The 13621-nt window shown below is 53.8% G+C and overlaps 1 protein-coding gene across 2 annotated transcripts in view; it reads right to left on the bottom strand.

The window, feature by feature from the left end:
- The window catches only part of Col16a1 (collagen type XVI alpha 1 chain), a 51456-nt gene that overhangs the window by 31750 nt on the left and 6085 nt on the right, over positions 1-13621 (bottom strand). For both annotated transcript variants that reach the window (XM_029476770.1, XM_029476771.1), the window contains exons 7-35: positions 13345-13425; positions 13097-13222; positions 12371-12424; positions 12060-12086; positions 11550-11585; positions 10614-10640; positions 9527-9589; positions 9244-9285; positions 9112-9156; positions 8996-9031; positions 8565-8627; positions 8230-8274; positions 8047-8142; positions 7824-7862; positions 7330-7374; positions 7080-7115; positions 6579-6689; positions 6185-6220; positions 5930-5965; positions 5772-5855; positions 5466-5510; positions 2709-2744; positions 2525-2569; positions 2111-2242; positions 1399-1434; positions 1072-1179; positions 670-792; positions 513-566; positions 254-295 (exon numbers count right to left, since the gene is read on the bottom strand). In XM_029476770.1, the coding sequence (XP_029332630.1) occupies positions 254-295; positions 513-566; positions 670-792; positions 1072-1179; positions 1399-1434; positions 2111-2242; positions 2525-2569; positions 2709-2744; positions 5466-5510; positions 5772-5855; positions 5930-5965; positions 6185-6220; positions 6579-6689; positions 7080-7115; positions 7330-7374; positions 7824-7862; positions 8047-8142; positions 8230-8274; positions 8565-8627; positions 8996-9031; positions 9112-9156; positions 9244-9285; positions 9527-9589; positions 10614-10640; positions 11550-11585; positions 12060-12086; positions 12371-12424; positions 13097-13222; positions 13345-13425 (1749 nt within the window). The remainder of the gene's footprint in view (positions 1-253; positions 296-512; positions 567-669; positions 793-1071; positions 1180-1398; positions 1435-2110; positions 2243-2524; positions 2570-2708; positions 2745-5465; positions 5511-5771; positions 5856-5929; positions 5966-6184; positions 6221-6578; positions 6690-7079; positions 7116-7329; positions 7375-7823; positions 7863-8046; positions 8143-8229; positions 8275-8564; positions 8628-8995; positions 9032-9111; positions 9157-9243; positions 9286-9526; positions 9590-10613; positions 10641-11549; positions 11586-12059; positions 12087-12370; positions 12425-13096; positions 13223-13344; positions 13426-13621) is intronic.

Below are 13621 nucleotides of genomic sequence, written 5' to 3'. Positions count from 1 at the left end.
GAAGAAGAAGAAGAAGAAGAAGAAGAAGAAGAAGAAGAAGAAGAAGAAGAAGAAGAAGAAGAAGAAGAAGAAGAAGAAGAAGAAGAAGAAGAAGACGACCAATACAGATATCAGGCCAGGCTGCTGTGTGACCCCTGGCCACAGAGCTGTGCCCTTAGCATCTAGTGACAGGAAGAGCTCCTGGATTGGAGAACTGGCAGCTATGGAAGTGTTGGAAACAATCAGGAAGGCAGAGGTGAGGGGAGATACTCACCTGGGGTCCCTCAGCACCGGTGCCTGGAGGTCCAGGCTCTCCCTGAGAGGTAAAACAATCCTGGCTAGAAATTCTCAGCCCATCCCCCAGCCTCTTTGTAGCCTCCTCTACTTCCACCTTTCACCAGTCTGGAATCCCTCATTCCAGGCTTTCTGTCTCACAGTTCCCATCCCCCCACTCCTCCCCCTCCTCCTCCCCATCTTCCTCCTCCTTCCCCCCCGCCCCCCTCCCCGGAAAAACACCAGGGAAAAACACAAACCTGAGTGCCTTTTGGTCCTGGGGGCCCTTGAACTCCTGGTAGACCAGGCTGGCCCTAAAAGGTACAAGGGAACCCATGGATACCCTTGGTGTGTTGGGCAGCTAGAGAAGCAACACGCCGGTAGGGAAGGGTGAGAGGATGAACCAATGGCACTTACTGGTTTACCGGGACGGCCCACACCTTCTGGACCTGGCTCTCCTTTGGGGCCAGGTTTCCCAGGCAGTCCCGATACATCGGTCAACGCCCCCTGCAGGCTAGGGCAGGCAGTGCATCCATCACCCTGGTCAGAGACAGGGGGAGCCTGTGAGCTAGGTCTGAATGCCAGGCCTGGGGGCATTGCAAAGGGGCCCCCTGCAGCCTCTGAGAGCCCCACCCCTCTCCTGCCACTCCTTCGCCGAGAAAACAAAATAGATCCCAGGTACTCCAAGCTGCAGTAAAGCGCCTGTGGAATCTAATGCCCCGGTCTCCCTTGAGACTCTCTGCAGTACCACACATTAAAGGCCCCTTGATTTCTGTTTGCCCACGCAACAAACTCCTCTCCCACGCCTGGCCCACCGACCTTTTCTCCTTTTGGTCCTGCAGGACCCCGAATCCCAGGCTCTCCAGATATCCCAGGCTGCCCCGTGATGCCTGGTGTTCCAGGGTCTCCTGGATTCCCAGCATCCCCCTGTAAGGAGTCGTGTTTAAGGTAGAGGGGATATGGAAGGAGTTTGGGGGAAAACAGATCAGAATATATTCCGTTAAAATGTATTTTCAATTAAGGAAGGAAGAGGAAGGAGGGAGAGGGGGAAGAGGGAGGAGGGAGAGGGAGGAGTGGGCATAGAGGCCTGTACTATATGTCGACCAGGGTACCCACCCACCTCTATGCCTGTTCACATTCTCTCACCTTCTGCCCCTTGAGTCCACGCTCTCCTGCTTTACCCTGAGGAGAAAATGGTCTCAGCCCCGGTTCCCTCAGAATGAACACCCCTGGGTACCCAGCACTGTGGGAAACCCAGAGAGGATGTGGCCGACTGTGAGACACAAGGCTAGGGAACCTGTCTACCGTTGGAGACACTTCTGCCTGTATGACCTAGGCAGATCACCTCACCTATCCCCTTATCTAGCCTCAGTTTCCCCATCTGTCAAACGAGGCGGATAAAGCAGTGTGGGTTTCTGCACCATAGAGTTCTTGTGAGGTTACTCTTCGGCTGGGCCAGTGCTTGCTGTCACAATTGGAGCAGCAGCTATCATACCACAGCCACTCTGCCATTTCTCCGGAGTCCCTTGTGTGCCGCTCAGGGCTTCACCCAAATCATGACTGAGTTCACCTCGAAGGACAGGACCCAGATGGACAGAGAACAAAAGAAACTTGCTCAAGTCAAAGATTTTTTTTTTTTTTAAATCAGAACCAGCTTGGAACCCAGCTCTGCTAAGGTTTCACCATTCTATGTCCCAGGATGAAGGACAGAAGTGTGTATAAGGGATGCACGCAGGCTGCGCTAGACACAAAGGTGTTGATCTCATCCTACTTGGCCCTGCTGCTCAAGAAGTCTGGAGATGCTGTGGGCACCATTGCTCTTTCGTGCATCCTGTCCACAACCATCTCCAAAATTTACCTGCTTCCCAGGCAGCCCGAAGCCCGGGGACCCAGGCTCTCCCTTCTCTCCAGCTGGGCCGGGCAGATGAACCACACGTATGTCCCCATCTTGTAGCCCAGACAAGGCTGTGCAGGGCTCACACGGCTCCCCCTGCAGAGCAAGGATATTGGGTTAAGGGGTTCCTGCAACCTGAGGCTTGGGATCCAGGGCTGCAGAACGTTCCAAAGTGGCACATCGACCAAGTGAGGGATGTCTCAGGAGAGACTGGGAGCCCTGGACGAAGCAAGACAGAAGCAAGGCCATACCAGTAAGAGCCAGAATTTACCCCCACAGACTGCAGGGGACCCAAGATTTGGAGTGGAACGGGCCAGAAAAGAGACATTTTCTTCAGAGGTGTGCCCTGACAACCTGCAAGGGATGCCCCAGACTGACCTTTGCCCCTTTGATGCCAGCTGGTCCCATTGGTCCTGGTGATCCCTGCATGAGAAACCACATAAGCCAATGCCCAGAACCCGCCTAGCCTATGCAGCCCAGCCAAGCCTCTCAGTTCCCCTGTGAAGAGCAGTTCCTTCCACCATGCCCTCCCCTGAGCCACTGCCACCTGAAGAATACCTACCGGAACTCCAGCCGGTCCTGTATCACCAAAACTACCCTGAGGGCCAAGCAGAGAGCACAAAGTTAAAGAGGAAACAGGGCAGACCTGCAGGTACACGAGAGGACCTTTGGGATGTCCACTGGCAAGGGAAAGTGAGACTCAGAGATTAGGACTCCTCCCAACCCCCCAGGGACCCCTGACCACAGTCTTGAAGCTATGTCTCCACAAACCAGCTCCTGTCCCAGAAGCCCAGACCTGGCCTCATGCTACCCAGACTGAGATCGAATAGTCTTTTCTCCAAGAGCTGTTCATCAAATGCCCTTTGGCCCTGAGCACTGGGCTAGGTGCTATGAATGTGAACATCTCAGGCAAAAATGCCTCCCGGACCTTGCACACTTAAGAGCTTTCTTACAAAAATAATAATAATAAAAACAAAAAAGTAACTCTATGCTACCTTGAATTTCTGATCCTCCTGCCTTGGGTGTGCACCACCTTGCCCAGTTTATATAGTACTGGGGATCAAGCTCAGGAATTTGAACATACCAGGCAAGCACTCTACCAGCTGAAGTATATTCTCAGCTGTGTGTGTGTGCATGTGCGTGCGTGTGTGTTGTATGTATACATGGGTAGCAGCCAGAGTTGACATCAGGCATCTTCCTCAATCATTCTCCACTTTTTAATTTATTTATTTTTATTTTTATGTGCATTAGTGTTTTGCCTGTGTCAGGGTGTCAGATTCCCCTGAAACTGGAGTTACAGACAGCTGTGAGCTGCCATGTGCATGCTGGGAATGGAACCCGGGTCCTCTGGAAGAACAGCCGGTGCTCTTGCCCGCTGAGCCATCTCTCCCCACTCTCCTCCGAGAGCTCAGCAGTTCAGCTTGGCTGACTGGTCAGTGAGCTCCAGGCTGTGAGCTCTTGGCTGACTGGTCAGTGAGCTCCAGGGTTCCGTGGGTCTCCTCACCCACAGTGCTGCGGTTCCTGGTTTTTTTTCGGTGGATGCTGGAAATTCAGATCCAGGTCCTCACGCTTACAAGGCAAGCGCTTTATGGCTGGAGCTTTTAAAAGAGTAACCTTAAATGGTGACGAGTGTGATGAAGGAAACGAGGTAATGACGTAGACCAGGAAGGAATCCCGTTTATATGGGTCGTCCGGGGTAGGACCGTGATCATCAGACAGATGAGAATGAGGCCAGCCATTGGAAGGAGGTGGGGAGGAGCCTTCTGGGTTTCTACAGGAGTGAAGTCTGGAGGTGGGAACAGTCTCCACATATTCCAGTGTGTGTGTGTGTGTGTGTGTGTGTGTGTGGCAGGAGGTTCTGCTGGCGAAAGCAAAGGAAGGCACAGAGGAGGAGGGGAATCCAGGAGAGAAGATGCTCAGAATGAGGACCAGCAGGACTGTGGCACGGAGTCAAGTCCCAGAAGGCGTGTAAGCAGGAAGTTCTGTCCCTGCGGTTCTTTCTACAAAGGCACACTAACTGCTCGGCTATAAATGGGCTGTTGAAGGGCCACAGTAGACACATGCAGGCCAGAGGAGGTCACTGCCATCAGGAGTGAGACCATGGGGACCCAGGGGCACCCGCGAGAGAAGCAGGGAGATCCGAGGGAGATGTGGCAGAACCATTGGGACTTGTGTCTGGGGTGGGATGAAGGGGGAAACGATGTGGGGAAAGGAGTGAAGGATGACATTGGCTTTGGGGATTTGGGTTATGCGATTTGCTGGGATAGAAAAGGCTGGTTACGCTTGGTGGCACAGGCCTCTAAGCCAGCTACTTAAGGAGGGGTAGGTAGGAGGATCACAGGTCGAGGCCCGTCTGAGGTACATCGTGAGTTCAAAGCCAGCCTGGGCAACTTAGTGAGACCCTATCTCAAAATAAAGGGTAAAATAAGGGTTCCTTAAGTCTCTATGGAGCAGGAGACGCAGCTCAGTGTAGAGTGCTTGCAAAGCATGTGCTAGATCCTGGTTCAAACTCAGTAGCATGCACTCGCATGCATGCATACCCACACGTGCACATGTATACACACACACACACACACACACACGCACGCACACATGGGCACAGCATACACACTAATGGAAGGAGAGCAGGGTTTGGGATGGGTACTAAAACTCCATTTGAGAAATACCATGTGAATCTGAACACCCCCCCACACACATACCCTGCCCCACCCCGCCCCACCCCACCCCCAATGTGTCTCCCACTTGGGCACTGGCATCCACAGAGCCCCTCATTTGAGCAACCCTTTACTAGAAATCTAGAACAATCATGAATACAAATGTGAACATGGGCATCCAAGTCCAGCCAACCAGCCAAGTAGTGGAGATCATAGACTCTGGAGCCAGACTTCCCCAGGCTCAAACACCCACAAGGCACTGGGAGATTCCCTGGGCCTTTTTCTGTCTCTTTTTCCTCATCCAGAAGATGGGAATAGTAGAGAACTGTACTCCATTAAAACTTGGGACAATGAAACATGCACAAGGCTTGGAACTGTGCCTGTCACGTAATAAGTAGAAAGGAGAGTTAAATATTATTTTGCTTTAAGGTAGTCTTGGATGTGCTTAATCGTTTTAGATTATCATTAAATTAAAAATACAACACTAAGGAATTCTCTTGGAGCACATGAGGTTCTTAGAACTAAATTCCTTGACTCTGCTCAGGGAAACCCTGATGGATATTTTTGTCTGTGAAGCTGCAGTTTGATCCCTGCCTCCCAGGGCTGTCTCCCGTGCCTCTCCCCCTGCCTTGCCTGTGCCCCCTGATATCTATCCCAGACCTCACCTTCTCCCCTTTCAGGCCTCTTGGCCCAGGAATTCCAGATGTGCCCTTAAAACAAAACAGAAAACATCAAGATGGAGTTACAGCATCCCTGCCTGACACCCCTCCAAGCTCCCGGTGTCCACCCAGCAAGAGAAAGGAACGAGGGACCGCTAGTCAGTTACTACTTTACAAGTAGCAGTCTAGCACGGGGATGAAGGAAAGTACCAGAGTGCAGCCTGCTTTGTGGCGACCTCTTGGTCCCTGCCCCAAAGCATGGGACCCAAAGAGCCAGGACAGTCATTAGTATGCCAAGGGCAGGTCACTCACCGGAAGACCAGGTAAACCATGTCCAGGAGAGGGCCCAAGATGCTGGGCCCCGACCCCTGGACTACAGGATGAGCAGGGCTCCCCCTAGGGAAGGAAGAGAGCAGTCAGAATCATCTCAGTGGACGGAAGGCGAGGACCAGGGCACAGGGGCGCCTCACCTTCTCTCCTTTCATTCCTTGGATGCCTGGATCTCCCTGCAAGGAAAAAAAAATGGTTCGTGGGCTAAGGTAGGAAAATTGGGACAGCCCAAATTGCTCCAGCTGTATTTAAGGACAGAGGGTGACACATCACATATATGCCCTTTAAATTGCCCCATTCCTGATGGATTCACACCAGAGGCAGTGCCCATCAACCCATAGAACAAAAAGGGAAACAACAGCCTAAACGTCCACGTTAGAAAGTTATTTACATACCCGGTCACCTTTCAGTCCCACAGTTCCTTGGCCCTCCTGAAAGAGAGGGTATATGAAGGAGTAGGATGAGAAGGCTGGACTAGGACCTTAACCCTTGCCCTCACCACTTCCTTTCATTTCTCTACCCAATATCCAAACCTAGCCAAGCTTCACTTACAGTAAGACGTGGTTCCACCCTACCCTGCCCAAAGGATACCCTAGAGTCCCTCGGGGAAAAGTTCTGGGAGGTTGCCATGGAAACCTGGATGACACTCTAGCCCACGCCAAGCTCTATGGTTCAAATCCCATCTAGGCTACACTCAGTAATCTCAGTGGTACTGAGAAGCAGCCAGTCCTCTGACTGTCTTGCATCTGTCTTGTACATATGCTCCTCAGTGGCCACTTGGGCACTCACCCAGGCTGGAGCAGGATCACCTGGTTCCCCTTTAGGCCCTGGTTTTCCAGGGAGCCCCACAAAATTCTGGGACCCTTCAGGCAGCGTTGGGCACACTTCACAGGGATCACCCTAGCAGAAGAGAAGAACCACAAGAGGTTAGGGTGGGGCCGAGACCTGGGGCAAGACGAAGGCTTCTGTCACACCTGTTTTAGGTGTTTCCCATCATCCAAGCAGACAACAGGACAACTGCAGGGGCTGCCTATCCAAGTGACTCATTCACTCAGGAAAGGAGTCCCCGACAGCCTGGAACTATGTCCTCAAAGCAAGCCAGGGGAGATACATGCACCCTATTGACAGACATGAGATTTGGGCTGAGAGCGAAGCTAAATGGCCCACCATGCTCAGAGACCCTGCAGATGCCTGAGACAGGGTCTGGATCTGCCTGACCCTGCCCCCCCACACACACACACACCTGTTCCCAACTCAACCCAATCTAGGGCAGCCACACAAGGAGCTTACCTTCTCTCCCTTAGTCCCTGGCACTCCTGGCTTCCCCTATTGGAAAAGTTAGAGAGAGAGAGAGAGAGAGAGAGAGAGAGAGAGAGAGAGAGAGAGAGAGAGAGAGAGAGAAGCATGGAGCATTAAGGCTGGGCACAGGGTTTGGTATTCTGGTATATTGGTATGTCAGGAAGGAGTTGAGGACCCAAGCCCTTCCCCCTGGAGACTCTGGAATAGCAGATCTGGGCATGGTGGGCTTGTGGTCACTCACCGGCTTCCCTCCTGGGCCTTCCTTTCCTGGTATTCCAGAGCTGCCCTGTAATCGGAAGGGTTAAAGGGGAGGCTCCCACTGATGTGACCTTTGCCTGTTTGCCCCTTCATTCTGACCCTCAGCTGAGCCTCCCATCTCAGTGTGGACCACTGGCTGGATAAACCCTTTCTTCCTATTGCCTGTCTACCTGTGTGCCTAGCTCTGGAAAAAGATAAGAGGTGACATGGGCTCTAAATATACTTCCCTAGTACAACAAGGAGGAGGTGACAGACAGACAGATAGATAGACAGACTGACTGCTCCAGTTCCAGTAACTGGCTGCTCACCATGGCCAAGGCTCCCACCCCAGCTAGTACTGGAGTAGAGACAACCCCCCACCCCACCCCATACACCCTGGCTGAACTGAGCCGCTCTCAGCCCATCGCCTGGTCACCTCCTGGCATGCACACTGCATGATCACACCCCACCCCGTGTCAATGACACCCCTGTGCCTACCTTTTCTCCCTTAGGGCCTGGTGGGCCACCTGGATCTCCCTGATGGCAGAAACAGGGTGATATAAGTTTCCTCTTTACAGCATGGTGATCAGTTTTGTCTTAAGCCACCCTCCAACCTGCACTCCTGGACTGGGTCTCATCCCCAACTCAGCCCCACCCTGGTGGTGGTGGGGGAGACAAAGGTCTCCAGAGAGGGCAGCAGGACAGGTGAGGGGACACTTACAGGAGTCCCAGGCAGTCCTATCCCAGGTGGTCCAGGGAGGCCAGGTGGCCCAGGCTCTCCTGCCAGTCCCTCAGGCCCAACAAAGCCTGGGTCTCCCTGTCACACAGGTAAGTGAGTATGAGAGGGGCACCACCTTACTACCCACACCACCCGCCCCTTCCCACATCCAGGCCTGCGACTCACTTTCTGCCCTTTGGGTCCAATGACACAGATCTCTCCTGGCCGGCCCTGTGGATAAGAGGGCCAGGTAGGGACAACCAGGATCCTGGCACCTGCCCCACTGAGACAGGAGGGTAATTACCCACCTGTACCCCCCTCACCTTCCCTCCCCCAGTGCCAGACCTTAACCTGGTGCCCTGAGACCAACAAATGTCAAAGGGTGGGGTTCAGTATCTGTACCCGCTTTGCTACGCCTCCTGGGACATAGCACCTCAGTTCCTTGGCCAAGAGGAGGAGGGTGGATCTCTGAGTTAGATTCTAGCATTCTGAGGCCTAGGGAGGGGTTCCCAGCCACATACATCTCGTCCTGGCTTTCCTGGCAGTCCTTTGAGGCCTCCATCGCCCTTCTCCCCTTTCTGGCCCTGGAGAAGGAAGAGACAAGAGAGCAGGACTGAGGAAAAGAAGCAGGATCGTTTCTGTCGGGGGAGGGGCAAGCGCCTTCCAGAGTCCCCCCTCCCTGACTCTGCCTCTTCTAAAAAAGAGAGCCTTCCACAGGAGGGCAGACAACAGAAAGAACTTCCAAGCCATCTGGACCTCTCATTTGACAAGCATGCAGGCATTCCCTTCTAGATGTGATGGGTATTTGGACCAGGCAGGAGACTAGAAGGGATGGGGAAGGGGCAGTGAACCCTGCCAACTCTCATCATCTTCTAGGGACTTCTCTCCTCTTGAATGGAGGGCCTGGGGTCCATCCACGCACCCACCCCTCCAAACATAAGCCTGTTATTACCTTCTGGCCTGTTGGTCCTGGGAGTCCTGGGGGTCCCTAAGATGAGGAGGGGGTACAAATGAATGATGAGGCTGAACCCAGGATCTGTCCTGCCCTGTGGCGGGTCCCAGGCTTACCAAGTCCCCCGATTCTCCCTTCTCTCCTTTCGGGCCTTCTGCACACTGACAAAAGAGACAAGGGGGGTATTAAGTGGCCAGAATGGCCCTGTCTTAGCCCTGAAGCAGGCCTTACCTCCCAGTCAGTCTTACCTGAAGTGGGGCGTCAGGGGACACTCGAACACAGTCATTGCCCTGTGAGTAAGGAATAGGGGTCAAAGCTAGGACCTTCTGGGGGAGTCCACAAAACCCCGTTGCTAGGAAAGACCCAGGTAACCCTAGAATAGACGCTTCTGCACATTAGCCCCCACAGAACCCTGTCCAAACGCCCGTGTGACCAGCTTCCCTCTGAGAGGAGGGGTTGCTGGTTTACATCCCATGAAGCCCCCCAGCTAGGTGGGAGAGGCCCTGATGTGGACTCGGTTAGGTCACTTACCCGTGCTCCCTTCTCTCCCTTGGGGCCTGATGGTCCAGTCAGGCCTCGTTCGCCTTTCCCTCCCTGTGGGTAAAACCAGAATGATGCCTGTGCCAAAAAAGAGCCTGCAAAAAGGGCTCCCCACCCCTGGTTGCCTCCACCCATCTACTCTGCAAATGCACGCGTGCACACACACACACACACACACACACACACACACGCACGCACATGTGCACGTGCACACGCACACACAAACCCTCCTTCTACCCCCCACACCATGCACTCATTACACACAGTGCATGGACTCCATACACACCAAAAGGCTATTTGGCAAACCTACGGGCTCACGCAGGGAGTATCCCTTCCCCCACACCCATGGGCATGCACATTAGCAAACACAACAGCATATCCTCAGCACGTGGATATGTTGCGTAGACATGCAGGATGACATAAGCCCATGACAGCTAATTGTCAAGTTTCCTGAGCTCGAACCCCGTGCTTGCTAACACAGGACACAGGGCAGAGGCAGGGTCACCTCCCTGAGACTCAGATTCTTCATCAGTAAAATAGAAACGATGCCACACCTGTCTCCAGGAATGAGCAAAAAAAGCCGGGGTGCTGTCAGCAATATGATGGGCAGAGCCCCCATGCTCACAGCCAGCAAAGGAAACACAGCATTCGCCTACGTGAGCCATGTTCACCCGTCACCCACAAGCTTGAGGCCCATTAGGCCTGCAGATATACATGGGCTCAGTCTTCAGCCTGTGGCCACATGGGTGCAGACCAGCAGACGTGTGTTCCAGAACATTACAGGCACACCCACACACGATCACTGGGACCTATGGCTGACACAGTGAGTCCTCAGATGCTAAAGGGGAGCACTCGCCTCCTAGTATTGCACACACAGGGCACAGGGCCTGGTACCCAGAGGGCCTCAGCAGGTGGTAGTTCTGGACTCTATACACACAACCCACTGGTTCTAACACAAGCTTACACACACTGGGGGATAGTTCTGCTATAAATGCAAGACCACAAGAGCCACATGAAGTGGGAAGGACCACAGTCACCAAGGGAAGATAGGAGAATTCTGTCCCCTTCTAGGTCTTACCTTGAGGCCAGAGGGACCAAGTGTGACCTAAGGGAACAGAAGGACAAGAATATTGAACTTCAGGGAGCAACCCGAGGCCCAGAGAGAGCAAGGAAATCAGCTGGGTTTACACAACATGACCAGAGTCCAGGTCTGCCTCCTAGGCCAATCAGCATGCTGACACTACTTTTCAAGGCTATAAAGCCAACCTAGGGGTCTACTTTCTCCAATCTGCCTGCTTTTGGCCAGCCCCACCTCAAATTGTTAGGCTAACATGGTCACTCAGTTGCCATGGCAACCCCAGTGCATTTGGGATTTGATGGGAGACTGGGTAGAAAAAGAGGCAGGCTGGCTGGAAGAAGTGTGGGTACTTCTAAGCTCCCCCCCCCCAGAATTAGGAGGTCCATGCCCTTTGTGAATGGATGCTCAAAACACAGTAACTCTCGATGCCTATGGAAGGGGCACAATAGGTACCAGATGGCTCATATGAGCCCCAAACCCTGTCCTTCCAACTCCCAGTGGGAAAGCTGGGCTAGGCTAGCTTTGGAGGAGGAGAGGAGGATGTCCAGGCTCTAAGCTGTGTGACACTGGGCTGTTCCTGCCCTGCTCTATGTCTCCAAGGTGGCATATGGTACCTTGTGATCAAAGTGGGTCTGAGGCCTGGAGGCAACTGCACAGCTGAAATCAGCAATCAAGGTCTTGAGTCCTGTTCTCCCCCGACCCCATCCCCTACTCAGGCCACCACCCTAGATCACAACACTCCATTGAGACGTCAGGGCCAGTGCTGCCTTCAAGGCAGCCCTGGCTTGGTGGGCTTAGGGGTGGGGACAAGCCTAGCTCTGGGAATCAGGCAGGGAGTGATGGGAAATTGAACAAAGCCCCCCTTGTCCTCTACCAGGAAGCTCCAGTCCACTCCAGGCAACACCCACTCCCAGACTGGCTCCTTCATTGACTCACATTGCTCTCCCGGGCACTGTGGGCACAGGGTGGGCACTGAAAAGGAAGAACAGGCCTGCAGGTCAATTCTGGGCCTCTGAGATTAGCCCTGCCCAGCACAAGTGTGCATCACACACACACACACACACACACACACACACACACACACACACCTCAAGGTACAAAGAGCACCTCTTTAAAAGGAACAAAAGAAAGCCGACAGAAACAGTAAAACAGTAACAAGCTCAAGGCCACACAGTATGTCAGGGAAGAAGGGTTTTGCAGCTAAGACATATTTTCCCCATGATACCCATGGCCTCCAACTCAGCAGGAATGACTTCCTGGACTTCCACCCTACAATCCAGGGCAATCAAGGCCTAGAGTTGGGCCCTCTGGAATGTTGGGTGTTTCCGTTATCCATCACCACCACACCTTAGGCTCCAAGCCTCAAACCTTTATCCAAGGAGGGAGTACTGATGCCCCCCCCCTGCTTCCCAGAGTCCTAGAGTCCAGTGCAGACAGAAGGCTCACCTCATTGACTTCAGTCCCCTGGTGGACCTGAGAAAAAGGAGGCATGGGAGTATGGGAGTGGGAGAGGAACCTGGGACCAAACATTGCTCCAAGCCCCTGTACAAGCGCAGGCAGGAGCCAGCTCTCTAGAGAATGCCCAGTACTGTGTCCCGCCCAGTCTGTCTCCCCTTCTCAGAGCTGGCACTGTGCAGCCAAGCTCTGTCCGGGCAGGAAGGGAGTGGGAGTACAGCATCTCTTCCAAGGGTTTTAAAGAGGGAATGCAGGGCAGACAGAGGGCACCGTGGGCTCACCCCCTTGGCCGCCATCTCTACCTTTGTCCCCCTTTCTGCTTTCTGGATGCTTCTTCCCATGAGCTGTGCGTCCACCTGAACAGACAGAGGGACGGTTCTGGGGTCTGTGCTGGAATGGGGCATCCAGGCAGAGCACATGGATGCCAGGCACCCCTTTCAGTTTGGCATCTGGCACCTCCCAGATCATCAAGGGTTTGCTCAGGCCCCTGAGGCTGCCCCCACGGGCACCCTTCCCCCCCCCATGTGATGTCGTAGAAAACAGGCATTGAATGAATGGGATCTTGTGTTTCTGCAGCCAAAGGCTGGGCATGCTGCCTGGGTAGGCAGGGACACTGCCCAGCCTGAGGGTGGGGCTAAGGGAAGGAAGAAGTTCCCCTGCCATCTTCAAAGAACCTGAGAGTGGACAGGGTGGCTGGCCATGGTGCTAGGAAAGTGAGCAAGCCCAGAGCCCAGGACAGCCTGGTCTCTGAGCCCAGATATCCCTGTACAGGAGAAACCGCAAATGGGGTCCCGCCCTCCACAGGATGCATTAACAAGTCGGAAACAGGGCAGCATAACGGTCAGTGCCAACGAGGAGCAGACAGGGTTATTCCACGGGTTCTCTCTCTGCCTCTCTGAGTTCCGTAAGGTAAGACCTACATTGAGTCCACATTTGGGGGACTTCCCCAGCCTAGGCACATGGTCAGCTGAACCTGGTGGCAAGCCTCAGCCAAGTGAGGGGTGGGACAGTTTCCCCTGCTAGCCCACCTTGCTGTTCTGAGGTTCCTCCAAGCAGAAACACCGGGTGTAGACCTTGCCCTCTGTCTGAGGATTGATCTCAATGAGCTCATTGCTCTGGGTGTCCCGGCGTGACTTGGAGGTCTCTAGGGGACACTGCCATGTGGGAGAAAGGTAGCCAGGGTCAGCACAGAGGTAGATGCATCCTCAGACCTCTGCCGTCCCTGTGCAGGCTGCCCCCTCTCCAGCGCAGCATGTGCTAGGAGCCAACTACTCACCCCTCCCGTTAAGATCTCACAGCAGCCTTCCTCCAGTACCAGCTCCGGGTCACAGTAGATGTGCGCCTGCTGAAGGTCAAACTGCAGGGGACACACGAGTTCATCTTATTTCAGATGATCAAAGAACTCTCCCATGGTCCCTAAAGAAGCTCAAAGACGTCTTCGCCCCAGGATTTGACTTTAGGGTCTTTCCAGGCTGGTCGGGGGAGGCCATCAAGAATAGAGCTGTTGCCAAAAGCAGAGAGAGGAGGGAGGGGGGAGGAATAGAGAAAGGAAG

This window comes from Mus caroli, chromosome 4 (genome assembly GCF_900094665.2).
Source record: "Mus caroli chromosome 4, CAROLI_EIJ_v1.1, whole genome shotgun sequence".
Lineage (NCBI taxonomy): Eukaryota > Metazoa > Chordata > Mammalia > Rodentia > Muridae > Mus > Mus caroli.
Note: the sequence above shows the minus strand (reverse complement) of the source record. Positions and strands in the feature narration are given on the sequence as shown.